The sequence below is a fragment of the Falco naumanni genome, chromosome 6 (genome assembly GCF_017639655.2).
Source record: "Falco naumanni isolate bFalNau1 chromosome 6, bFalNau1.pat, whole genome shotgun sequence".
NCBI classification, from domain to species: domain Eukaryota; kingdom Metazoa; phylum Chordata; class Aves; order Falconiformes; family Falconidae; genus Falco; species Falco naumanni.
In genome coordinates, this window is record NC_054059.1 from 61,144,335 (window position 1) to 61,171,560 (window position 27,226).

The 27,226-nt window shown below is 41.3% G+C and overlaps 1 protein-coding gene across 1 annotated transcript in view; it reads left to right on the forward strand.

Moving 5' to 3' along the window:
• Positions 1-20,959: 20,959 nt before the first annotated feature.
• CEP85L (centrosomal protein 85 like) overlaps positions 20,960-27,226 on the forward strand; it is a 120,000-nt gene continuing 113,733 nt past the window's right edge. Inside the window, exon 1 of the mRNA XM_040597475.1 lies at positions 20,960-21,327. Within this exon, the coding sequence (XP_040453409.1) occupies positions 21,279-21,327 (49 nt within the window). The 5' untranslated portion in view covers positions 20,960-21,278. The remainder of the gene's footprint in view (positions 21,328-27,226) is intronic.

Sequence of the window (27,226 nt, forward strand, 5' to 3'; positions counted from 1 at the left end):
CTCTGATATCACCAAGTAATGCTGTAAGAGGGATGCATTGCTCCATGACAGAGGCTATGGAAGTTTTTATGAATTTTGAAAATGCATCTCTATTTGACCTAGTCCTTTTCAATGGTCTGCTCAGTTTGCTGTGAGCTTGAGCAAGTGACTTCACAGAATGGAGACATGGTTTATGTGGTTTCAAATAAAAAGCACTTATAGGTACTATTTTTAGAGCTGTGTAAGACTTCAATACAATTGTACAAATCTTGCAGAATCTTATGGGGAGGCAATGAAAGTAGCACCTTGTTAGAAAGCAATGGTTTTGTAGATGCTACAGTAAATAACGACAGATATCACACTCCATCATCATTTATATCCAGCCAAAGTATGTGCAAAATGTGAATGTGAATATGTGAAATAGAACACATATATATATGTGCACAGTCCTATAGGAAAGGAGCACAGAAGGAAAAAATTTGGGGTAGCACAAAGTGATAAAATTCTGGAGGTGTTTGGTAGTACTATCTTAGGTACACATCAAGGCCTTGGTCTTGATTTAGAGTTTGGTGGGGGTTTTATTCCATTCCTATTTTTTTCTAAGTACATCAGATACTAGCCTGGACTATGCTGTTATTTCGCGGTCCCAAGGTCAGCATACTCACTCTGCCTGAGATTGTGGCAAGAATATAGACTAGTTTGTTGAGAAATGCTAGAAGCTGTATTGTTTGGGACATTTGAGAGGATGCTGGAGAAAATAATGTTAAATAAAGAAAAATCATGATATTTTGCAGGGGGACAAACTGTCACCAAGTAAGTTTCTTCTAGACATCCCTTTTGATATCCTTTGAGTAGAGAACAGGATCAGAAACCAAGATAATATTGTAGAGCTTTCAAAATAGGAAGTATCTTTCTTGGTTAAAGCAATATTAAGGAAGATTGAAGGAGCAAGTGTAATTGTTGCCATCATTGGTTTTCAACTGATGACACATACTGTAGCTAGCAAGACACTTACATAACACTATCTAAAATGTCTTTGTGCTCAGAAAAGGTCATAAGTAAATTACTTTGAAGCTTAATCAGTTGAAGTACAGGACAATTTCTGTATTTCATTATAAATCCTGTTTAATTCCAGTGAGGTCAGCAGAGTTACTTGGAATTCACATTAGAGTAAGTGTGTGCAGAATATGGCTCCATGATTTTAACTGTGCTTTATTTCCACTGTGCAGATACTGTACTTTTGTCTGCAACTTGCACAGAATAATTTTAAAGAAAAGACTCGATATTCAAAACCATAAAATAATAGCTATAGGACAAAAGGTGAAAACTTCAACATTGTTTAATATAGAAAATGTTTTCTACAACAGTCTATAAAACTAGTGAATACTTTATATAGGCATTACAGTGACTAGTTTTGCGTGTAGGACAACTTAGAATAGGATTGAAAAGTACAGCTTTGCTGTCTTTATACTTGTGTTTATCTTCTTGATCCATTATATATTTTTGTGACCTGTAGGCAAAGCCATAAATCCTTTGGAGAAGCAGTAGCTCTCCAGAGGACCCTGGTTTATTAAATTTTGAACTTTCTTTTGAGCTAGTGTAGATCCCTGGGTTTGTTGTGCTTGGGTTTGGGGGCTTAAATAACAGAGAGTACTTTCACCATCTCAGATCACATAGTGGGATCAGGAGGGCCCTTTGCTTCTGAATATGAATGTGCTATTGGGGATGCTGGGGAAGCAAAGGCAGCAGGAGGAGAAGACTTTCAGCATGAGTGGTCTGTCTATTTTCTGAAGTAGCCAAGAGTGAAATTTGATTTGAACCTATAAAACAAATCCTGCACTTCTGTATAATTGCTTATGAAGCATACAGTAAAAGGTGAGACTTGAACAGAGAATAAAAATCAGAAGCAATAGAATAGAAATCACATTTGGATTCACAAAGTTTATATGCAGGTCTGGGTCAAAACTTTCACAGATGTCCCTGGATGTAGATCCTAAGCCTGAACTTATTTCAGTACTAAGAGGAATGATGTAGAATAGAGAAGAGGGGAAAGAAACCAGAAAGCTACTGGTGGAAGGTAGACATAGCCCATCTAAACCAATGCACCTTTCCTGGGATTCCTGTGTGGCTTTTTCTAGTCGGGACATATGGAGATTTACCACTACTGAGCAGACTGCAGCTACTGCCTGCTGCCAGAGCCAGTGACCTTCTGCAACCAGGACTCTCTTCACAGATTTGTCTACAAAAAGTGCTCTGAACCTGGCTCTGGAAGTAAGAGATAAAATGACAGGAAGGTTTTGTTCGGTGCTCTGATTTTGGGAGATGGATTAGGCTGTGCAGAAGTCAAAGGGGTTGGTTTTCCTGTTTCTTTTCTAATGATGATTTTTACAGTGTATAAATACCGGAGGTGCACGTACCTGTGGTCATTTTTCCTGCAGAAGCATCATGGAGCAGACAGATAAAATGATACAGCTAATTAATTTAGGAGTGTTATTTAAAGGTAAAGAGTTGAAAAACACAAGTGACTTAAATTCATTGCAAAATACCACAGCTTTTGTGAGTGCTCTAGAGAAATAATCATAAATGTGTTTCTATAAAATCTCTTCTCTTTGTGTGTTTTGCTATCTCATTAGAAATAAAAAAATGCCATTCCTCCTGGGAAAATTTAGCGTGATAATCACTTTTCGAGCCAGACCGGTTCAGAATACAAGGTGCAGCTGCTCCGTCTCAGGAGGAAAGGACAGTATTCCTGGGTATTTCCTGGCTCGGGAGGACTATGGCTCCTATCAAAAAGCCTGCTGCTCTGAGGGTAAAGCTTGTACTTCTTTTGGCTGGACACCTTGCTATGTCACAGTGGCTCTCTGCCAGGTGGCAGGAGCAGTGCTTGTGTGCAGTCTGGCAGGCCTCTTCAGCAGAAGACTGCTGATGCACTGGAATAGAGGCTTTCTGCAGCAAGATGACCATTTTGCTTTCAAGTTCAGCAAAGAAGCAAGTGGGTAGGCAGCCTGGCTCAGAGGGGACTTCACACATGATGTGGCTCGCTGCCTGGTTGCTTGGTGTGCTGCCAGGTCATCCCAGCTCCAGGCAGGACGGGGGGCAACTGTTCCCCCTGGGTGATGAGCCTGGGATGGCAGCTGCAGGGAAGCTTTGGGCCCAGTGACTTTGCCAGGCAAGCCCCTGTGGAACCAGACTCCCTGGGACCCTGGGCAGCTCAGGGAACAGGTTATCTGTTTGGAGACCCTGGGATCTGCCCATCTCAACTGAGAAAAAGGCCACATCTAAACTGATGTTGATTTATTTCCCCCTGGGGAAAAGAAAATTGTTATCCCACTGATGCTAGGCATCACTGAGGGCACTAATAATGCCAATCTAAATATAATAAGGGCACTAATAATGCCAAACTAAAGTGTGGGGTGGAATACTCATACCTCTCTTCTCTAAGCTTAGTCTAGTCCTATGCATGCAATGCTTTCTCTCAGTTGCTTGATATGCCATCATTATGAAATACGCAGTGATTGTTGATTTGGGATGTATGCAGTGATACCTTTGGTAAAGCAAGCCAAGAAAATTTATATTTGACAAGAAGTTTCTGAATAAATAGAAATGGAGTTTCATTAAAGACATATTCAGACTGTGAAATGGGCAGATCCATTTAAAAAATACTTTACTAGGCTCACTAGTACTGGCAGTGCAGATGTAGCTGGCAGAAATCAGTTTACGTTTCATGTAAATGTCTGAGTGAGAGATTCATTGATAGTGATTCTTTGTTTTAATTACAAGAATATCAATCTACATACTATATGAAATTTACTGAAAACAAAATAAATCATAAGACCATCAGACACTTTGATCTTGTCCACATGTTCTGGTGGCAGGGCTGGGTATAGTGTGAAGCACATGATCAGAGCAGCTGGTTTCCATCAAACGGCATCATGATAGTATAAAGGAAGGTAAGCTAGGCTCTGCTGGCTCTATTGTTTATGCTCTGCAGATGAGCTGACATAATTTTCTCTGATGGATCTTTCTCCCTCTCTGTAGTGTCCTGGGGAGCTGCATGGCAGTTGCCTATTCATGCTACACTTGACAAATAGCTAAGTGAATGGAAGTGTGCCATCCAAAAAGGCAGCAGTGCCAGCTTCCCATTAATATCCCTATGTGTCCTTTTGAGTTCTAGGGGTAAAAAACCAACAAGTCTGGAATCTTTTACCTATTAAGTAGTTGTTACCTTACAGACGTGGCAATGTTGGTGTAAAGTCTTGTGATAGAATGGATTTTGCAAAATAATGCCATCTGTCTGCAGGAAATCAGACTAAGATTATATACATCTCTATAGACCAGTGACTATATGTCAATGGCAACATCTTTTGTTCAGTGACCTGGAACCAGATTTGTAAATGCATTTGTCTGGTTTTATGTTCATGTGTATCCTTTGTAGTTTTTATTATACTAGTGTGCTGTAAATGTGCTTCATGAAGCAAGCACCTTGATTAGATTTAGGCTTGTGTAAATATTTTATCTATCCCAAATTACTTCTTCCAGATAACCACATTTCCTTGCTTGTGCAATATAAAAACTTGCCAAGTGCCTCACACTGTTGCTCTGGTGCCAAATTACTACAGCTTTAACTCCCACAGAAACATACATGTGCAGAAGTGATTTTGTGCACATTTTAAAATTGCATTGTGTAGTAAACACACTGTTCAGTGACTGCTAGCATCTATTCAGTAAAACTGTGATGAAAAAAATTAAATATTAAATAATTATATTTCATTTAAGAGCCAAAGCCATACCTCATTGTGATTTACCAGAGAAATTTTGTTCGACAAAAAGCTCATATGTAATGAGAAACTGTAATAATGACATTAAAGAAAGAATAATCTTTTCCTCTTTCCTAAAAGAAATACAGTGACAATTTTGGGAAGTCAAAGCCTTGACAGACTCTGCTTAAGTTTAGTCTTCTTTAAGAGCTGAAAAAAAAAAAAAAAAATCACTAAAATCCTTCCTCTCCTTCTCTGATTTCTTGAAACCATGCAGGAAACAGTTCTTAGATATGTTGTCAGATCATGTTTCTATAGCTAAATAATTATTAATTTTTTTTAGAACCTATGAATGGCTGAAATGTGAATTCTTTTTTAATCTACATTGCCAGCAATGATAAAGTTAAATACAGATGCTGTATATAGCATTTATAACGGATGGTACTGCAAAAAGAGCAAAACTTAAAAACTTAAGTGTCACCTTAACTGGCTGGTTATATTTTCTATTTTTCAATATGAAGAAAATAAGAAAATGCAGGCATAAATCCTCAGCATGACTTTTAGGCAGCAGCTTTCAATCTAATTGCAGGAAGAATGATATGCAAAAGATCATTACACAACACAGGAGTCAGAAGAGTATCATCCTCACTGCAAAAAATAAGGGCAGGGAGATGACAACAACCATCTTCTGCCTTGGCAAGCTCTTCCTTTTTATTTGGCCTCTGGATTGAAAGAGGTATGAACTCTAGAAATTCAGTATATTACATGCTTTTGTGAGTAATCCAGGTTAGTTTTAAATGGCTTGTGTTCTATGGTTTATTCATGTTTTGTGTGTCCTCAGATGGTTACCTACAAAGCAACTGCAAGGAAAAGAGATGTGGGCTCCTCTGCACTTGTCAGATAGTGAAGGAGTCTGCAGCAGGCAGAGTTTGGAGTTGGTTCTTGTCCCCTCGGGGTGCCGAGCTGCACACACAGTGGCTGGGCACACACACAGTATTTGGGATGTGAGATGGTCTGTGAATTACCTTTAAAAGGTTGCATCATGCTTCAGCTGGGAAGGGCCTCTCTGTCTCTCTACAGAGGACACTGATCAAGACAGACAGAAAAACATTTTCTGCTAAAGTCTGTAATATAAAAATAGTGAAATAGTAAGTGAATGCAATGCCTTAGAGCTGTGCCTGCTCAAAGAGCCTGTGTTGGCTCCTGGGGATTCAGTCAGACGTAGACCGTGGACATCGTTCTCAAGTGAGGTTGTAAAAAGCTGCGGAGCTTCTGGTCTGGATGACACGCTGCTTTCTAGCCTTTTGATTATGTCTTCTTTCTGCAGGATGCAATGCTGCATATAAATACAAATCCCTCAGAGCAATTAGGTTTTTCCACACAAGAAGCATCCCAGCTTACTCTCTTATGTGGAATACTGTATGTTTCCTAAAAAAAACCCAGCTGGGTTGCTGGCACTTTGCTGTCAGGAAGGTTTTCGTTGGTGTGCGGTGAAAGTCTGGAGCTTATCACACTCAGTGCCCATACTCTGTTTTGTAGCAGGGTTTTTTCTTGCTTCAGCCAGAGCTGGGAAGCCAGTGTCTTCCCTCTGTGCTGAATTCCTCTACGTTGAATGACTAACAAGAGACCAAGGAACACTGTGAAGATATCTTTTCATTGCTAGAGCTCAGATTTTCCATTCATTGCCAAGACACAGCATCCATTTCCAGCAGTAAATGTCATGCACACAATAGCTCTGCTGTCGGTGTGAAAACCTAGCTTAACTAGAGGAGGAGGCATAAAAGATCAGAGCACATCTTCTGTGTGCAAAACTGTACAGTCCAAAATATGTCTCATACTGGCAATTCAAAATAGATTGATTAGGCAGGGTTGGATCCTAAGGCTGCATTGTCTGCCTGCATTAAATGTTACTTCTTTTTTACTTGAACCGTCTTTGCATGTATAGGCACTAAAACTGATTAAGGTTCTTCCTTGGTCAAAAGAAGGCAGCATTTTAAGGAAGGTTTGCAGACTACAGACCTGACTACACACGGTCTTCACCTGGATGAACAGGGCTTGCTTGAGCATTAGGAGATACCTGGGCTGTTTGTCCTTATCCAGCTTGAAGCAGACAATATTCCAGAGGTCGTGTTTAAGCAAGCAAGAGATGCGAGGGGCAGCAACAGGAGATGGTATACGACAGAGGAAAGCAGAGCCAGCAATGTCCCAGTGCAAGGCAGCGTCAAAAACAAATGCTAGGGAACATGTTTGAGGTCAGTCACTGACCCAAGAGAAAGACCCAAACCAAAACCTGAATCTCCTGCCTTGTAGTTTGACCTTCACTGCATAGTCTGTAAATTGATTTAGAAGTGGTGTAATTCCTTAGTGATGAAGTGTTTCATGTGTATGAGAATATTTCTCCAGCTTTATATAGTAAGGGACACATAAAATCTGATTTGAAAATAATACAGTGTGTAATGAATAAATGTTATGCTATGACATTTGGTGATGTTTGTAAGATATAAGTCTATTTCTAATGCAGTGTACGCTTATATAGCCGAGTGGTGTTTATAGGAGATGGGCTGCTGCATTCCTTTTCAGCTTGCTAATATGTGTTGGTCTACTGAAGTAAGCCAGCCCTGCAATGAATAAATAAGTGGGACTCTCTTCATCTATAGGATGATGTGAATAAACCATCATACCTTCACTGGAGATCTAGGCATACATCATGTCTTAAATTGTGAAAAAGTCAAACAGAATTTAAGCTAATTGACTATGCTCATTGGATATGCTCTCAGCCTATATGCCTTAGTTTGCCTATGGAAACTTGAACTAAAAATAATCCGTAGCTGGAAAACCTTTGTGATGGACACTGTAAAATAGCAGTGAGATGGTTGCGAAGCATAGTTTATTCTTGTAAAATGCTTTAGTATCTTTGTTTTAAATGTGTTTAAACCATAAATGCTATTAAGCATTTTACTGCTCTTCAGTACTTTCAGTGTTGCATCATTACACTAAGAAATGGGGGCATGTAATTTTGACAGGATTACCATGGAAAACTTTGATTTGTACAGCCCTTCAGCTTTCAGAGCACAGAAACATGAATTCTGTTTACTAGTAAATATACCAGAGAGATGGGGATACTGAGCTGTGTAGTGCCACCATCAAGTATAAGTAGGGGAAAATCTTCTGTTATGACTGGACTGATATTCAGTCATTGGAAAAACAACAAAGCTAAGACACAGGGCAAATGTTACTGATTCTTCCTCTTCAAGGTAATGTTGGCTTGTTACAAATGATTCTAAATCCAAAGTACTTTAGGAGATTGTGAGAAAGGTTTGAATTTGAATGCACATTCTGCTGTCAGTTTTACAGTGGTTCTCTTTCTCTACAGTGACCTGAACAACCCCCCAAAAACAATGTCTGAACTTTTCTAGATGCAGTTGGAACAGCATTAGGAAGTATCAAGCTTTATTCAGAATCCTGCTTTCAGTCTGCAAAAATTCAAATCCTGTCTAGCTTAGGAAGCTGCTGAGCCAAAGTCTCTGATCCTTTCTTCCTGGATCTTGCTTGGGTAGTAGCTAAGTGAAAAGCTTCACCCAATTCTGCTAAACAAGCTCCCTCCTACCCTTTTACTGAGAATTGTTTTAGCTGAGGTGATTGCTGTGCTCAGTTAATTAAGCCAGACAGATGCATGCAGAGAGCCAAGGCATGATTTTCACTTGTAGTGTCTAGGTCTTGAGAAGGAAAAAGTTAACATGTGGTACTATCGTGCCACTTGGAAATACATAATTGTGCTTGACCACTGCTTTCACTATGGAGGGGGAATCTGTAAGTGGAATTGCAAATTTTACTAATGGAAACAAGGACAGATCACGAACAAAGTAACTGAAGTAGCTGCTTGATTGATTATATTAATGCCCCGAAGGGAATATGTCCATTAATTTTTTTTGTGGCTTTCTATCGTATCTTTCTCTCATTTCACGATGATCCATACACAAGGAAGTATAAGGACAATGCACATTGGAGGGGGAAAACAATTGTCCTTAAGCGATGTCCTTTTGCTTTCAGACTAGCTGGGATTGTTTTCCCTCTCTCTTAGAAACTCCTATGTATAGCCAGTGAGCAGGGCTGGCTTCTTGGTTTGAATTTCTCTTTGTCTGTTTACTGTGACAGAAAAGACCTCGGCTTGTAAGCAAACTGCAAATCATTGAGCAAGGATGTACTTTGAAGGATAGGAACAGCTGAGGCTTCTGGAAGCTCTACAGTTTGCTGATTAGTGTGGTCTCCAGGCCGATTTTGCTTACAGTTATATGTATGTGAATTATCTGCGTATCCAATTTTATAAATTATTCCAAAGAGGAATCAGTATACTGCTACTATCCAAACTTCCCTCTCCCCCTCTCCAAGATGAAGAAGTTGTCTCTCTAAAACCACGTTATCAGAGTTTTCTTCTCACCCTTTTGTTCTTTCTCTTTTTTTTCTTTCTTCCTTCCTTCCCTTTCCCTCTCTTTCCTTCTTTCTTTTTCTTTTTTGTTCCTTCTTTCCTTCTTCTTTTCACTTTTTAAGTCTCTGATTCTTTCTGTTTCATTTTTTGCCTGCCTTCTTGTTCTCTCCCCCTCCTCTTGTTCGGTCTGCTTTCTTTTTCTTTCTTCATTCTGTTCGTTATTCTCTTTCTGAAACTCACTACATTCTCGTGGGGGGGATAAATAACCTTTATGTTTTATTTAATGTTTTCTGAAACACTTTGTATGAAAAGAGCTCATGATGGAAATTTATATCTTGCTGATGGTTCTTTTGACCCTATGTGGGTTTAGCAAAGCAGTCATCAGCTTGATTTGGAACAGGATTGCCCCCCCCCAATGGATTTCTGTACTAACTGCCCGGACTGCATCAAAAGCAAGCAAGAAAAGACTCAGCAATGTACTTATTTGTCTGCCTAAAACTTTTAAGTCAAAGACAGCTTGAACAGTTTCTGAACAGAAGAGTTTTTGAGGAGAACGTGAAACCTCTAGAAGCTGATACTGACACATTTCTGAAAAGGCATTACTTCATAGTATAGATAGATATTTCTTTGTAGCATCCAGAAAATTTTATTTGACTGTTGCTGTTTAGTTAGACCAGACAGCGCACTTCATGCTGCTTGAGAGGCATTTGAAAATTCAGGGCCTCCTGCCAGGAGCCTGTTTCTTATTTCTGAAAAGCTAACTATGCTTTAATTGTGGTCTGGAAGTTAATGTTATTTCAGAATTGTCTTCTTGATTCCATCATTGCCATTTGGCAGATGTGGAAACTCTCCCTCTTTACTACATCACCCATGGCTCTCTTCATTACCATCTGCTAAGGTTACAAAATCTGTTATAAGCTCACTGCTAATTTCAACTTCCTTTCCTTTTTTTTGGAAAAAAAACACCCAAAACCAAACAACAAAACAACCCATAACAGAAAACAACCCATCTGTGTAGCTACTGAGCAACTTACCCTGCTGTAATAAAGAACTCCTTTCAGACACATAAGCCAGTACTTCTGTTTAGGTCAGCCAAGACGAGTTGTCTTTTCTTGAGTACGTCCTATACCCGTTTCTTCTTTCCAAGGGAAAAGAGTTTCACTGGGCAAGCTGATATTCTGCCAGCCAGAAAAACCTGTGGTGGTTGAAAAATTAAAGCTGTCTTTAATAAAAACCTCTTTTCTAGTATAGCTGTTCTTTCTCTATTAGCCAGATACATAGCATTAAAGTTTTCAGAAAATAGTATTTAGTAGTATTATGAAAACAGTAATTCTCTAAAGAGTGCATTCATTTTTAATTTAAAATATTCTTTCTCATTTTATCTAGTAGCTATGCACAGCACAGAAGTAATTGGGCTGTATTAATTCTCCCTGTATATTTTTAAAGGAATTCAATTTAAATGATAGACTTGAAACTGGTTAGAAATAATGACATCACTGTTATAACAAAATCAATTTTTAGCAAAACCTCAGCTTACTAAGCTATGAATAAACAATTCTGTGGGTAGTAAGTACATTTAGCATTGTCTAACAGGGAAGCATTACAAATGGGCAGCCCTGAACTCCCTTCACAGCTCCATAGTGGGCTGTTGCGCACCCGGTCTTCATCATCTTTGACATGACCACAATGGGACTCACTCCCACTGATTTGGGAGTGATGTCTGAAAGTGCAAGGCAGAATAAAGGCGAAAAATTTTTGAGGAGGAGCTCTACACCATGAAGGCCTGGAGGGACACAGATTTTACACTAGCTCTTTGAAAGCCTCAACAAACACATGTATACACAGACACACACATTATCACAAATAACTCTTATGATGCATTTGCTAGTTACTTCTGCAGAGACTAGCAACCCACTGAATGAGCTGCCTACTCATTTGCAGTAGTTGAACAGGACTAAAGCTGTTGGCAGTGCCTGCATCAAAGCTGAAATATGATGAAAGGATTTGTGTCATGTGTACTCAATGGGGGCAGACCTGCATCACGCTCATTTCTCATCCAGCAAATGCTACTTCCCGACACCATGACATGTTTACAGGGGCAGGTCTCTCTCTTTTCTGTGCCGAGCAGTAGGCCCAGCCAAGTCTGCCACTCTTCTGTTAAATCTGTAACAGTGTGACCAACTGTCAAATCTCAGGAAATCTATGCAGCTAGCTTTGTATTCAAAAATGGAGCTGATAAGGATGGGTGGTGGAAGAGCACATTCAGAAATACGGCTTTTTATTCTTTGCCAAACAGACCCATTCTCTCTCAGGCAGACTTTGCAAAGAGCTCACCGTATGGGGAATAAGGACTTTGGAAGGTCTCACCCCAAGTTCCTTTGAAACCGTAGTCTTCTGGGATGGTAAACTGTGCGATAAAGTCGCACAACTAATTGGGTAATTTATTCTACTGTCCTAATATGCTTATTCGTCCTGCATACAATCATTAGAGTCAGTACTGAGGTCCAGTCAGTCAAATTACTTTTCAAGCCTTTGCAAGTAGTTTTGGGGACCCTGCAGGTGCATCAAGCAGAGCTTCCATACAGACCAGAACCTCAGGGACCCTGAGCCCTTGTCCTTTTCTGCACTGAACTAATAACCCCTCTCTGCCGTTTTTTTTGGTAAATCCAACCACAGTGCATCAGGGAGCTTACAAGTCCATATTGTGCTGCTCTGTATGGAATTGTCATTGGGCAGGGAGGATCCGCTGTATGCATCCCACGCTGCATGCTGTAGAAATTTTTGAAGTGGCTGAGGTACAGGGGCAGTAAAACCCTATATTGCAGTCATTACTTGGGATAGTAAAAGGGATTTCTGTGGGAAATCCTTGCAGTTGTAGTTATGGTTGATCAGGACTCTGCAAGAAAGTCCATTTCAGTGACTGCTCACTTATATTTTAAATGAATGAGTCTTTAGCAAAGCAGTCTTTTACCATATGGTCCAGTTTGAGTACCTATATATACCTCATGCAAAATTGTATTTGAAAAGAGATCATGCTAAAAAACCCAGTGAGGGAAAATTAGGGACTTCATTAGATAAGGAAACACAGTTCACAGTCTCTCAAACTAGATAGTTGGATCTGTTTTACCCAAGTTGTCTCACAACTTGACTTGCTAGCTCAATGGAAGTTTCTATATTTCCTAATTTATCTGCATTTTTTAAATGAACTAACCTGCCAGCATTTTCTTTTCATCTGTGTTCATCCAAATTTGAATTTGCAATAGGTTGTGTTTTGTTTGTGATGCTGAGCTTCAAGAGGGTTACTGAGGGTAACAAAATGTTGATAATTCATCTGAATTTTAGAACTTTTTTGTGGTGCAGAAATGATGTGTAAGTCTTGCAAGGTGAAGCTTTGTTCTGAACATTCAATGTGCCTCATGATGGCATGATGAAAAAAACCCCATTCTTTCCAGCAATTTTTTAGTGCTTCTGTAGAGGAAGTTTCAGCAATTAAAGCATGACACAGCAAATGCTAAATATAGTCTTAACTGAAATGGTTGGTAGTTTTTGTTTTACACAGCTCAGTTTTCTCATCTCTGTGCAAGGGAGACCGGTTTACTTACATTGAAATATATAAGCTCAAGGACATAAAACACCAAGTAGATATTATTTTTTGATTATGTTCTGCTTTTAGAATTTGGTACATACATCTAGGGTTTTAGATCTTTCAGATTACTTTAGAGGTCCATTAGAATCAGCTTTCAGAGGTCACATTTTTACGCTTTAAACTTCTGTGTTCTTGCATATCAGTAACATCTGAAAGCAGTAACATAAATGCCGCAAATGTGCTTTTAGAAATATGTGATTCAATTTATCATGTTTAAAATTAGTTCTTGAGTTCAGCCCTTAATACAATGCAAAATACATGGTTTTCTTGTGGTTTTAATCCAAATTTTGTGAATGTATCCTTGCAGCAATTACCTCCAAACATAGAAGTGAAAAAAAAAATAATATTTACATGTATTTAAAGATACCTGATTACAGCTGTTTGCTTCCATTTCATTTCTTTCTCATTTTCCTGTTCTATCTTTTAACTGCAGTGGCTGTGCAGTAAAGAGCTTGTCATGGTGACTGCTGGGGATGTGTTCCAGCAGGGCCAACATCATGGAAGGCTCATGTAATATAAGCTCAGTGGTGTCTTCAAGCAAGGACTTCCACAACTGAGCCAGCTTCATGGAGCGTTCACTGAAGTACTTTGCAGATGGGAGTCATGTATGACTGCCTCTTGTATTTTCTTAATGTGTATTTGTTGCTATCCATTTTAGCTGCCTGCACTGCTTGTCATGTCCTGTTTCTTTTTTTTTTTTTCTTTTCTTTGTAATTTTCACACTGGGAGCACATACTTAATGTTGTTTTTTAAGGATGCGGCCAGTTCCAAACTTTTAGATAGGCTATTAATTTCTTCCCATTAATGCATTTTCTTTGGATGGTTCAAGCTAATTACCTTGTGAATAGACAGCAACCAGTCTTCCTTCAGGAGTTAGGGGAACATTCCCATGTTCTGAATTGACCTTCTGATACTTGGCTCAGAAGATTGTAATGCTGAGAATTAAATGGTCAAAGTATAGAGCATATTTGTATCATACTGTCCTGCATTAATCAGAAAATTGGAATTATGATTCTAAAATTTAATTTTCATGGCTTTAACCAGATATTCTTATTAGAGTATTAGAATGGTACACTGGTACACTACTTCATGCAATTCTTAAATGATGGGATTCCTAAATTAGTGGGACAGTCCCCAACAATTTAAGCAGCAACACTTAAACTTTTATGCTTCTTCTATTTATGTACATTTAGAATTACATGCTTACTTATGTACATTTAGAGTTACATGCTTATAAGTTCAATGTTGTCTTGTTTTCTCTGTGACCAAAGATCAGGTTGCATGTTTACTAAAATGCCTCCCAGATCAATTTGGTCACTCAGGCAATGTGTTAAAAGTAGAATACTAGAGAACCATCTTACAGCCAAGCCAGAGTTGCAAAGGTACTTCTAATAAACACTCTCGTCTGTGATAATTTTAAGTCAAAAGCAAAACAGTCTAGGGATACTGTGGTGGATTCATACGTATGTCACATACTAACCCTGAGGCCCCATGACATGAATGGGATGGGCACTGTGGTCAGTACAAACTAGTACAGTCCACTTTTTGCATTTCAGTAATTTTCTACCTTCTTGGGTGAACTGGGTTTGCCTAAAAAAGTGTGTGGTAATATATATGTTTATTAGTTTGATGTGAGTGCTACTAAAAAAACCTAAAGGATATAAAGCACAAGATACAGACAAATTGTGCTTTGCAGTCTCAGGCGTAACAAAACCAGAGTGTTTTCGAAGGCTGCCTGTCCTGCACACTGGGAAGCTCCCAGCAGTGCCACAACCCACTACGGCTGCAGGCCCTCGTGCATGGCTCAGGGCGCAGGCTGGTTCCTGCACATGTGCAGGGGGTGTGCCAGGTGGGTCTGAAAGTGTCCTTTTAAACCGGATTTTATTTTACCAGCATAGACTACCCTGTCATTTTAGTCATGGACCTCTCACTGCTGAGGGAAAACAAAGTATTATGATAGTGATACATTACTGTAGTAGATAGTAGTGAATTACTGTAGAATCAGTATTTTTGTAGAATAAAAGTCAATGGAGAAAAAATGGGGCAGGGAGCTTCATGAAGTTAATTGTATTTATAGTTAAAGCATGAAATAATTTTTTTGCATCTGACTTTTACATATAGGCATACGACAGCATTGAGCTGACTAAACTGAGCGCTGGCATAACTCCATCGACTTTACTGAAATTTCATCCCTTTGCAGCAATACTGGCTCAAACAGAAGTGACCAGATAATTTTCTGACTGGTAATGTTCATAGGTTGTATTTCTGACTTGGAGTAAACAAACTATATATTTCAGGCTATTAGCAGATAATGGTGGCCACTTGGAAGACATTTCCAAGTATTCATACAACGCTGCTTCACTGGCTGGTTGTGCAGTAGTGTGTTTGGCCTTCCTGTATACAGCCACTTGTAGTTCTGAATTCTGCATTTCTCAAAAGTTATATAATTTAGTGGGGATGTTTCTTGCAAAAGAAAAACAGCATTTATTCCTTTCTGCACTGAGGTGGAGATAGAGAAAGGAACCTCACTGCATGGTCTGATCCTTTGTTTTCAGTGACTGCATACACGGGAGATGCTTTTTGATTAACCTTTAAAGCAGGTAGGTTTTAAACAGGTCAGGCTAAATGCTGTTTTGTGTTTCTAATATGTCAGTGACTTCACATTTGAGATAGAGTTTAACATACATAAAGAAGCTTAGAAAATCTTCAAGTTACTGTGCAACGATATCATCCAGTACTTTATCCTTTTGCATTCATTTGGCTGTGTATAACATGCAGTCAAACAAGACTGCCTTGAAATAAAAGGTCAACTTAAAAACTCAAGCATTGCCAGTGGCAGTCAGATTGAAAAACTGAACTGCAGCACTGCTGAGGCTTCTTAGGCTTTAGCATAAATTTTAGCACAGAAAAGTAAATACAAGAAGTTCAGTATTTTGAAAATTACAAATCGAAAGGATCTTGTCATAGCCATTTTGAAACTGAATTGTGCCTGCCTGTCTGATGACTGGTAGCACAGTTATCTCATGCCTTCATTTTCTTCACTTTGTTGGCCTTTCTCTCAGAAGAATACCAATAAATACTATCAAGCACCAAATTATATTTTTTTATTAATTATTACAAAGAAGACTTCAGACAGGTCCCAAATATGGCTTTCATTAGATGTTTCAGCATCATCATACATATAAAATATCTATAGAATATCACCGAAAGGCCTCAGTCCTCTCAAGAGGATTTACAGCTTGCTATCTCTTTTTGTCTTAGACCTACTGAAAAAAAGGATGGGTGCTCCTAAAATCAGATAATGTGTTCTTAGAAAGTGGAGGTGATTCAACCAGACTCAAGAACAAGAAAACTCGAAAGACTGTAAAAAAAGTCATGCAATGTGAGTAGGAGAAGCAATTTTTAAAAAAATATTTTTTGTGGAAGCATAATGTCTTGCAAGGAAGATGGATATGGTAGTCCCACTGGGACTAGGGAAAGAGGCTTGCTGCTTTGGTAGAAGCACTTAAAACTTTTCAGGAGTCAACCCTTGAAGCCTGGGAGAAGGAGCAGACCTGCTTCTGGCCTATAGGTTTTTACATATTCTTTCCATCTCCTCCCAAGTAATCTGTATTGCCTCTTCTTTCCCACTGCCTTTGGGAGAGGAGGGGATGGAGAAATGAGAAGGTAGAACAGAATTCAAAATTTTCCCCATAAGAAAAACACACCTGGGAAATTCCCAGTTACGTTCAGAAGTTACTGGTTAAATATCACTGGATTCCACCCCCTGCATGTGTTCTTCTTCCTGTGGTATCAGAGTTGATGACACAGGGTTGATTTGAATCTCTTAGACTTATTGTAAAATCATATGGCACACCCAAAAAAAGTGTTTGAGCCACCCACCAGTAATGAATCACATAAAATCCCCGACTCCCAAGGGTGTTCTAGAAATGATGTAACTAATTTGTCAGGTGAAAATTTGACTCTGAAACCTGGAAGACTAAGAATCTAAAATTTCAGGGGGCTGGTAATAAACCATAGCTATGGTAACAACAAGCTGCTTGGTTTTATTCTTTCCCATGGAATAAGCTGTTACTGAAAGCACAGCGCAAAGCATATTCAAATTGGTATCAATTTCTGGTCCTTTGTGAAAGACATGCAATCTTCGTTTGCTTGCAGAAAAGACAAAACCAAAAACATTGTGTACACTGTGTTATTTCATGATGCCTGCTTTGCAGATACTAGGTGACACAGTTTATTGTTAATGCTGCGCAATGCAGGTAATGTACTTTTAGTGGAACGTTTCAGTCTTTTGTAGGCCAGCCTACCCCTAGCAGCAGGAGTACAGTTTATTAAGTAAGCTAACTGTTCTTAACTGTAGTGCCACACAATACAGTTTAACATCTTGCTTTGTAACATTTTTTTTGCAAAGCAGGAGGAATTGCTCTAAGGCTTCTAAAGGCTGCTTAGACTTTTTCAGGACACAGTGTTCAGCTGAAAAAGCTGTGGGTGGAAGAAAAAGATTTCTGTACTTACTGAAGCAACTCAATAACTGAAATTTTGTGATTTTAATTTCAAAGCAATTTATGATATAGATGTGCTTGCAGAAATGCTGCTGTTGCTTTTTGATAGAATGCACACATGCTTTATGTCTTAATTAGATAGAGGAAATTGCATTCTCTTAGAACAATATTTAGTTATTTAATGTCTGGTTTTTAAATAATCTTTTAATTCTATTAAATACAAAAGCAAGTGTGTAGGACAAATATTGAATGCATTTCTGGCTTTAATCAAAGAAAAATGCTGCTCTCAGAGGTTATGCTTCAGCTTAATGCCATTTAGAGCATTATGCTTTTACTCGGGGGGGCGGGGGGGGGAAGATATGTGATTTCTGAACCTGGAAATAGATCACAAACTCTTGGGTGAGATGTGCTGCGATTGACCTTAATGAGACAGCATCTGCCTAGTACCAATGTTTAAGCTGTTACTTTCTATTGTTATTTTTCTTTGTTGATTCTGCCAAGAGGGTGGAGTTTGTGTCAGAAGGAGGTGGGGAGAAGGCTTTTCAGACAATAAGAACTTGAGCCCATTCATTGTCTGGAGCATCACATTTCACAATAATTATCTGGGGATGCAGGCTATTTCCACTTACTGTTGATTCACATATAAGCTTACATGAGTTTTCCTTCATACCATGCCGCCATTTTCTATGTGCATTGAGACCTTTTTACCCCTCTTGAATGGGGCAATACTGGAACGCAGATTGCCATGCTTCTAATTCTTATAGACCCAAGAGATCTAAGAGTTGACAAGCTAATAAAAGTCACCTTAGTGTAGGTAGGCTCCATGAAGCGCAGAGGGACAAATGCACGTAGAATGGACTGGAGCCAGTACTACCCACCACCTCTGCCTGGTTGGGCCTTCTAGATGGGACAACAGAGACTTGTTAAAAAGAGGGGCTTGGGATGTCCTCAGGGCCCGCTGCATTGCCAGGTTGAGATCCATGTGAACACAGAGGCTTGCTTCAGCAGCATTACCGAGCACAAACTCATCTGTGCAGGAGGTCCAAGCCACTTAGCACACTTTTTCAAGAGGGTTGGGAAATCTAAAGCAAATACTGCTCCCAGTCTACAGCTGTGTACATAAGCAGACTGCACATGTAAAACATTGCTGGATGGTGAATAAAGCATTAACCAGCTAAATTTATTTATAGAGTAAAACTACTGACTTCAATTTGGCCTGGTTTCCAGACAGATACACTGAGATTATTCGTAGTGAAAAAGCTTTACTAATTGCGTCCAGTTTCTATATTAATAACTTAAAGCCCAACTGAAAGAATGAATGTGTCTCAGGTTCTGTTATCTGGCTGCTGAAATGTAAGTATGGGTTTTTTGCCTTTCTGCTCTGAGCAGTAGCACTGTCAAAACACAGATGCCCCAGCAGGGACACTGTGGAAGATATGGCGTTGCTGTTGGAGCTGATTCAGCCAGACTACCAGGTTCTGTTCTGCCACCTTCACCTTGGCCCTTTTACCTATTTTTTTTCTTCTGTGGTATCATTCACAAGTAGACAGGAGATACATGGGAAACGGTAAAGCTTCCATGAATGGCAATACCAAGGTACATAAAAACACTGCAGTGACATTTATTAGGAGATGGAAGAACTCTTACCATACCTTTTCCAGGCATGCAGTTTTCTGGGGTTGTGACATGCCTCTGATTCTTGCAGCTGCATGACAGAACAGCATCACAAACTCCAGAGCTCAGCAGTGATGAGGTAATCTTTCTCATTGCCTGCTGTTAGATGCCTTCCCCTTCTTGATATTCAGCTTCCTCACAGCTCTCTGCATTGTCCTGTAAATATGCTCCGTACACATGCTTATCCAACAAAATAGTGTGCAACAAGTATTATATGCAGATAAGTTCTTTAAAGAGGTCTTGAGCTAAGCTGTTTGCATGTTTCTTGGTCTTGAGTCTTTTGCAAGACACTTTGGCTTTTATTCCTCCTTCTATTCATGCTTACCAGTCATGCTTTCTCTCACAAACATTCTTTAGGACTGAAGCTGGCATCAGGGTTGAAAGGCTGCATAATTTCATTGAGGTGTTACCAACAATAATTTAGTTTCCTGCATTAGTCTTCCACTGTAAGCCAGTATTTGTGCCTTCGTGAAAAGACTTCTGACCATTTATCATTCAGAGGACCTCTAGCAGCAGTCTGAAGGTTTTGATGGGATCTCCTGGAGTTTAAGTATTTGAGGGTTTTAGTCAGTATTTACTGACTTTTTAAAGCTTGTGTTTCTACAACTGTACTGACAAAATACCTAGTGACAGTTATGCTCCATAGTTAAAACAAGCTGGTGAGGAATGCACGTCATGGCAGGTCTTTAGTGAGTATATAAGGGCTTTATACAGGTTAATAAAGAGGGCAAAATGACAGTAAACAGCATTTCTACATGCTCATGCCAGTATTTCCGAGGCCTCTCTTCTACTGAGTACATTATGAATACCTGGCTAGGCATTAATAAAATATGACTTGTGCTGAACTGTAACATACAACTTTCCTAAGAGATAAAAGCTATTCAGTGATCATCAGCTACTAATTAAAAATGCATCAGGTCAGCAGGAAGCGTTTGAACACAGATTTTATTTATCGATTGTGAATGTCTCGGCACCAGCACAGAACTGCTCCTGTTTTACCTCCCCTCCCCAAGCTGTCATGTCTGTCAAACTCTACAATGCTGTCTAAAGCATTGCTTTTCTTACCCTGGTGGTGGTAGGTTTTGGAATTTTGGGATGGTTATGCTGAAATTACAAGGTGTCCAAGTATCTTTTCCTTCTTTTTATGTCTTTGTCTGATAATCCGGAGTGCTGATTGAGTCAGGGTACGCTTGATCAGAAGGTAGCTTACCATGGGGACCACTGGGCTGCAGTTACAAGCAACAGTTACCACAAAGGCTGCTGTTGTGGAATTCTCTTGAAATATTTGGAGCAGACTCAAAGCAGCTTGGGCAGGAGGGAAGCCTCTTGCTGGATTTGAATTGTTGCTGACAGGAGCATTTTGTTTCCAGCCCTGTGCCTTAAACTTTATGGTGTTACCGAGGGCCTTTTGGTGGAACTGTTAATTCAAATGAATGTTACAATTCTTCTTTCTTTCCACTTAGTTTTCTTACTAAAAACAAACACTGAAAAACTGTGATTTTATTGTAAAGTCTACTAAGTTAAGTTACTCTGGAATAAGGCATGCCCTTTGTTTTTAACCAATGACCTGTATACCAGGTTGAGCGCTGTCAGTTAAGTGCCTGCCCCACGCCGGCTCCCGCCGTTGCGGGCCGGCCCGAGGCGAGGCGCAGCGGGCCGCAGCGCGGGGCGCGACTCCCGCCGGGGGCTCGGACCCGCCCGGGCAGGCTCGGGGGAGCCAACGAGCGGCCCCGAGCCCAGCGGCAGCGCCCAAACCACCTCTGCGGCCCCGGCGGGGCCTGTGCGGCTGCACTGCGGGGGCGGCCTGCGGGCCGGGCCGGGCCGGGCCAGTCGGACCCGCCGCTGCAGCCAGCGCCGCCTCGCCCCCCGCCCCGGCGCCCCGCGGCCGCCCGCCCCGCTTCCCCGCCGTGGGGGCTGGGTTATGTAAGCGCCTCGTCCCTGAGCAGCGCAGCATCGGCGGGGCTCCCGCCCCTGTCTCCGCCCCGCTCCCAGGGCCGGAGAGGCAGCGGCGGTAGCGCAATAAAGCAAGTTTTGTCTGCTGCGCGGGGGTGACGAGGTCTCGCCGCCCTCAGCGGTCGCGGCCCGGCACCATGGCTGCGGCGCCCCTGGGGCAGGCAGCAGCCCCCGCCGCGGCGACAGCCCGCCGCTAACCTCCCTCGGCACTCGGAGCGGCCGCCGCCGCCGGCCATCCGGGCCGCGGCCGCCCGCCGGGGCCGCCGGAGAGCGTGCAGCGCCGCCTCGCCGCGGCCGGAGAGCGGCGGCCGGCCCGGCCCGGCCCGGCGCGGCGCGGCAGCATGTGGAGCGGGCTGCACCCCCAGCTCGGCTTGCGCGGCTGCAAGGCGGGTAAGGACCCCGCGGCCCCGGCGCGTCCCGGCGGGGCGGGAAGGGATGGGGCTGGGGGAGGCACACGGGCCCGCCGCGGTGGGGCGGCGGACAGCGTCGCGCCGCTTCCCCTTCCCCTTCCCCGGCCCGGCTCGCTCTTAGGGACAGAAACGTCCGAGGAAGCGGCTGCCTCCCCACCCGGCTCCGTGAGGGGGGACGTGGCGGCGGGGCCTCCCGGAGCGGGCGCGGGGGCCGGCCCGAGGCGGCGGGCGGCCGGGCGGAGGGCTCGGTGTTTACTTCGTTGGACCTTGCAGCGGATGGTAAAAGCTGAGCTTAACCTATATAATCCGTTTCCTTGTTTCGGCCTTCTCTTCCCGCTCCCCCCCACCCCCGCCCCGTTTGTTAGTCTGTCTAGGCGGAGGCTGGAAGCGCGCGTCTCAGTGCTTTCCGTTTAAAATTTAGCCTGTATCAAATCGGTCGAGTCTTTTTTTTTGTTTCTCTGTTTTTTGGGTTTGTTGTTGTTGTTGTCCGTCCCCCCCCCGGGCGGCCTTCTGTCTCTGGGTTAATTAGAGCCTAGTTCTGCAGGTTGGCTGGGATACGCTGAAATGTTCCGCCTGGACGTAGGTTGTCACTGGGGGGACATCCTGGCTGTAGGAGGTGGGCTGACTTTCAGCCGTAAAAAGGCTGTCAGAACTGGCAGAGGAAAACTGATGATCTGTTTGCAGAGCCCTATGAGCATTACCTTTGGGCAGGTAAGACGATGTACCGACTGTTTTGGATACCCTTCTCAGGATTTGGAAATATTGCCAACTCTGTCACCTGCTTCACTCTGGCAGAGTTCCTGCAAAGATTTTGTGATATTTTGACTTATTGAAGTAATTGATCACTGTGAAGGTCTGTGGTTTGGCTTTGCTGTTACAAATGCAAAGTAGTACTTGCTGGAATATTTTTTTTTTTCTTCAGAAATCTGGATTCAAGTTTTAATTTTGGGATTGGAAATTGTGGCTGTGTAATGTATATACAGTTAGTTGGCATATTATTTAAATGACAGGATTGTTTTGCTTTCGACTGACAGGGTTTTTCTTGCAAATACAAGAGCTGCTAAGATGTTCCCAGCAGCTGCCTGGATCTCTACAAGTAATCTAATGTTCAGTCCCTATAATGTGAAAGAAGACATTGTTCCTTTTTTCTGTATTATTATTAAGTTATTAATTTCTATGTATAAAACGTTTGCCTTGTTGAAGATTGAAGTGTTATGTTTTTTGGTTTGTCTTTTTTGGTTTTTTGTGTTGTTTTTTTTTTAAAGCTTCCTGCAAACAAATGGAGTTAGATTATCTTTGCGCTACAGCTTGCAAAGGTATTGGGTATTCTGAGCACTAGGCACAGAGATTTCAGTTAAGTTGATGGAAATTGCAGGAATTCGGGGTGTTTCAGGTCTTGGTTATTTGTCTTTGGGTAAAGAATATTAGAAGGTTGTATCACGAGCACACACTGGCACCAACTTCAGACAGTTACAAAGATTATTGGTGTTAATTTTTCATTTGCTTCAGAAAACTTTGAATTGTGCCAGTTGTTACAGTGTCTTTCCTTTATGTTTGGGGTCAAATAAAGTGTTTTAGTACTTTATTGAATTTGTAAGCAATTCTGATCAGTCAGTTGTTGGGTGAATGCTTTACTTTTTCTTATTTGTCATAATAGCCTTTAAGATTTGAGAACTAATTTTGTATATTGCTTTTCTTTCCTCCCCCATATTCTCTTTCCTTTAAATACTCAAGGTTAATATGAAGTTCAAAATGTACTTTTATCTATAAGCAGTAGAAGTGTGAGGTAGCAAAACTTGCAGAAAAATCTCTAATTTGAGATAAGATAGACTAACAGGAGTTGGTGGTTAATTAGAAGGCAAGTAGGTAAAGGTTTAACCTTGAGATATGATCTGTGCATTATCATTTCCAACGTAGTAGTCACTTTTTACATTGAAAGAGTCAAAAAGCTGTGTCTCGATGTTTGTAATCCCTCAAAAGAAGAGGAAGTTAATTAGTTCCATGCATGTATTTTAATGAAGGGATAATGGCTACTAAGATTCTGTGCTATTATATTATTGCCAGGTTAGATTTTTGTTTTGAAAAGGAAGGGAGAAGTATTCTGGCACAGAACAGTAGTGTCCTACTAAGAAGCAGAAGTTTTAAGTACTTATTTTTCAAGCTGAAGGAATTTTTTCTTTTGTCAAAATAAATTTAATTCTTTAGTAGCATTAATTGCTATGGATTCTGCTTGGTTTTTAAATATTGGTCTGGGAGCATCACAGTTAATGACTTTTTAATTCTTGTTAAGCTGTGTTTATTACTGAAAAGCATTCTGTTTTGCTCGTGGATATGGGTATTTAGAAATCCTATTTTTGCTGAAAATCATGCAATTCCCTTATAAAGCTGGATGCCTACTAAAGAATTCTGTAACTATTTGCACAGGGGAATTACCAGATTTTCAGTAATAGATGCAAATTAATTCTGATTTTCTTAAAATGTAACAGGCAAGGACACTTCTTGGAGTATTTAATTTGTGGCCTTCAGTTTTATTCTCTTGTCATTTCCAAATTGTTCTTGCTTTTCAGTTCAAGAGCAGTGCATTCTCTGAAAAAACTGTGCTCAGTTGTTTGCATGCTGCTGAGATTTTTTTTTTTTTTTTTTAATGCTAGGTGCTTCTTGTTTATCCAGTGGATGTAATGACAGAGTTTACCCATGTAAAATAAATTCAGCTTCTTACAGTCTCAGTACCTGTCCTGAAAAATTAAATTGCTATTTTTGGAATGTATGTGACTTGACAGCCTCTCAGTCTTCTTGTACACGTTTAACTGTTTATGAAAACCTTGCAGCATAGTTTATACCTCTATAAAGGCAGCAGTTATCCACTGTGCTGCAGAAATTTAAATAACTGTGGTGAAGGGCATGCAGTGTTTCAAGCCCTTTGCTTATTCATCTAGACTGTTGTCCTTTGAAATGTACAGTTGGTTAATAACTCTTTAAAGCCTATGGAAGTGTTCATCTAGATGTGTTGTTTCTCTGGGGCATGCAGGCGTTCAGTTAGGCTACCTGTGTCCAACAGATGGCTGCAGCAAGTGAAACAAATATAGGTTACAATGAAACAAGAAATATTTATTACTTCAGGTAAACTGTACCACCTCTAGTCAAATCTCTCTCCACTGTCCAATTTTACCAAGAGCTGACCGCTACTGAAATTTGGCTGGTAATAATTGTTTGGGTGACAAAATAAGTGGTGAAAACAAGAAGTGAGGTGCTCAAAAGGATGTGATTGACACTCCCTAAAAATAGGAGCCTGCATCCCTCTGCTTCTAGAGGCCTGGCAATGTGGTTTGTTCATAAGGCGAATTCCAAAAATCACGTGCGTTCTTGTACTTAACCCTTGTTGTCAGTGAGCATGACACATACAAGTCTGAAAGATTATTTAATGATGTCACAATCAAAGTGCCAGCAGCAGTAAGGTCACAACACATTGTGAGGCCGGTGGGGCGCAGCCTTCTTGGGATATCCATGGATTTCACTACATAGCCAGGCTGGGGGGGATGGGACTGATGGTTACTCTCTTTCATCCTTTGTGGTGGAGCCAGGGACAGAAATCCAGTAGTTTTGTTTCTGTAACAAGTTTTATTGGTCTGCTATTGGAGGTCTGCAGCCGGGAATGTGACAGCTCTTGGGATTTCTTGAGAAGGCAGGTTTATCTTTGCAGGTTAGGCAAGGCAATAAATGGTGAGCTAGTGTTACCAAGGGTAGACTTCAAATTGTTTACCAGTTATAAGTGTGTATATATATATATATACACATATGTATATGGTGCTTTGTAAAGATTGATTACCCAAGCTTAAAAAAGTAATGTTCCAGCCGCAGGACTGACTGCTAGAATGGCCTCTGCCATCTTTCAGAAGTTGCAATGATGTGAAATGACATTCTGTGTTTGAGTGGTGGTGGAACTGTAAGTTACTTCCTTCAGAAACAATGCCCCACCCCCCCGGCAATTCACTTTTATGGACATAGTATCCACTCTTGTAATGCGTACAAAACACAAATGTCTTGACTAGGAAGAAAAGAGTGGTAAATGTAAGGGTGTATTATATTGTTGTTCGTAGGGGTTAGCAATTGCTGTAATCTCTTGTATGCTAACTGTATGTTAAATATTTACTGACTGAATATAGACCTCTAGCTCAGTAATTCTGTGCGTTTAAAACTTTAATTAAAGGAAGTAGTCATTTGTTTAATGATTTTGAGAAGGACGCGTTAAACAGTTGTACAGAATGAGTTTATAGTAAAAAGCAGCCTGAGCCATCATGTCTGCTCTAGGGGATGGTGGTAAAGGAAGTTCTAGTTAGGATAAGAGCATATGTAGTTTTTCCAAAGAATGCAGAGGATTTATGTCCACCAAATATTGCTTGTTATGGTTCCAAAATATTTATTCTAAGGTTTTAGTCAGGCATTTAATACCTGTTAAGGAACCCATGCATTTCAAAATATGGAGAAGTTGCTAAATACAGTAATGGTGCACGTTGGTAAGAGTATCTGAAAGCCTCTGAAATCAAACAGCTCTGGCATGACTTGAGGTTATAGCCAGAGGTGATCACCTGCCACTGTGGGAAGCAAAACCTGTAGACAGGTTAGTTAAGGAAAAGAGGATAGTACTAGACAGTTCAGTATCAACTGCTCTGCCTTGTACTGTTTGGATGCTTTTTTTAATCATGTAACTTGCCTGTGGTTTGGTAGTTGGAGAGTTAAACTAATTGTCGATTTCCATGCTGGTTTCTTTTGGCTGAAAAAGTGCTGACTTGGTTGTAGTTGTCAGTAGTCTCTCAGATGCCCAAATGTCTCTTGAAATGCACACTGACAATAAAACAGCGTCATTGTGGTTGTGATCAGCTTTAAAATGTGTTCAGTATATTTGTTACGTGATTAAAAAAGTGGCTTTCTTAATGACTTCTGTGGTGGGTTAACCTTGGCTGGCTGTCAGGTGCCTGCCCGTCTGCTCGCTTGCTCCCCCCTCCTCAGTGGGATGGGAGATGGAAAAGCTCCTAAGCTGAGATGAAGACAGGGGGGTTGCTCACCAGATACCGTCACTGGCAAAAGAGATTGGACCTTGAGGTCAGTCCGTGACAGCTCCTCTCCGTACTCCTCCTTCCTTGTACTGTTCCCCTGCTCCAACCTGGCGTCTGTAGGACCTGACAGGGACTCTCTGCTCAGGTGCCCAGAGTTCTTGCTCCTTCTCTTCCCTTTCTGCTCTCATGTCTGGGTTCGCAGGGCTGTTTCTCACACTGTTTTCCACCCCCTCACTCGTTGCTCCCACAGTGTTTTGCCTGCCGTTGCATACGCTTTGCCAAGGGCCCGGCTGTGCCCTGCGGTGGGGCTGTTGGAACTGGCCGTGCCTGCCACGGGCAGCCCCAGCCGCCCCTCACAGAGGCTGCCCTGCAGCCCCCCATCAGCACCTGGGCACCTGCGTCTCGTACGGCTTCTGTAGAAGGAAGCCATTACATTTTGAGTATTTTTTTTTTTTTTTTTTTTTTTGGTGCCTGGAATAATACTATGTATAGCCCTGAAGTTTATCCCTTTATCCCTGCCAATGCTGGGGGGAGATGTGAAAAGGTGTACAGAGGTATAAGGTTCTGATTTCTGTCTTAGGCTTCTGCGTGGGAGTTTCTTGTTGTCTAGGGCAAGCTGAGGTGGTTATAAATGTGCCACATGGGAGACTGGCTGCAGAGGCCTGGAGGTGGATGGCTGGAGAAGATAACATGCAGTAGGGAATGACTTGTGTGAATACCCTCACAAGTGTGCTTAGGTTTGTGTTAGTCCTGACCCATCATCCCTCACATCCCTTGGAACTGCTGATCCCTGTGGAATCGCCCCTGAAGACACTAGTTTTCTCC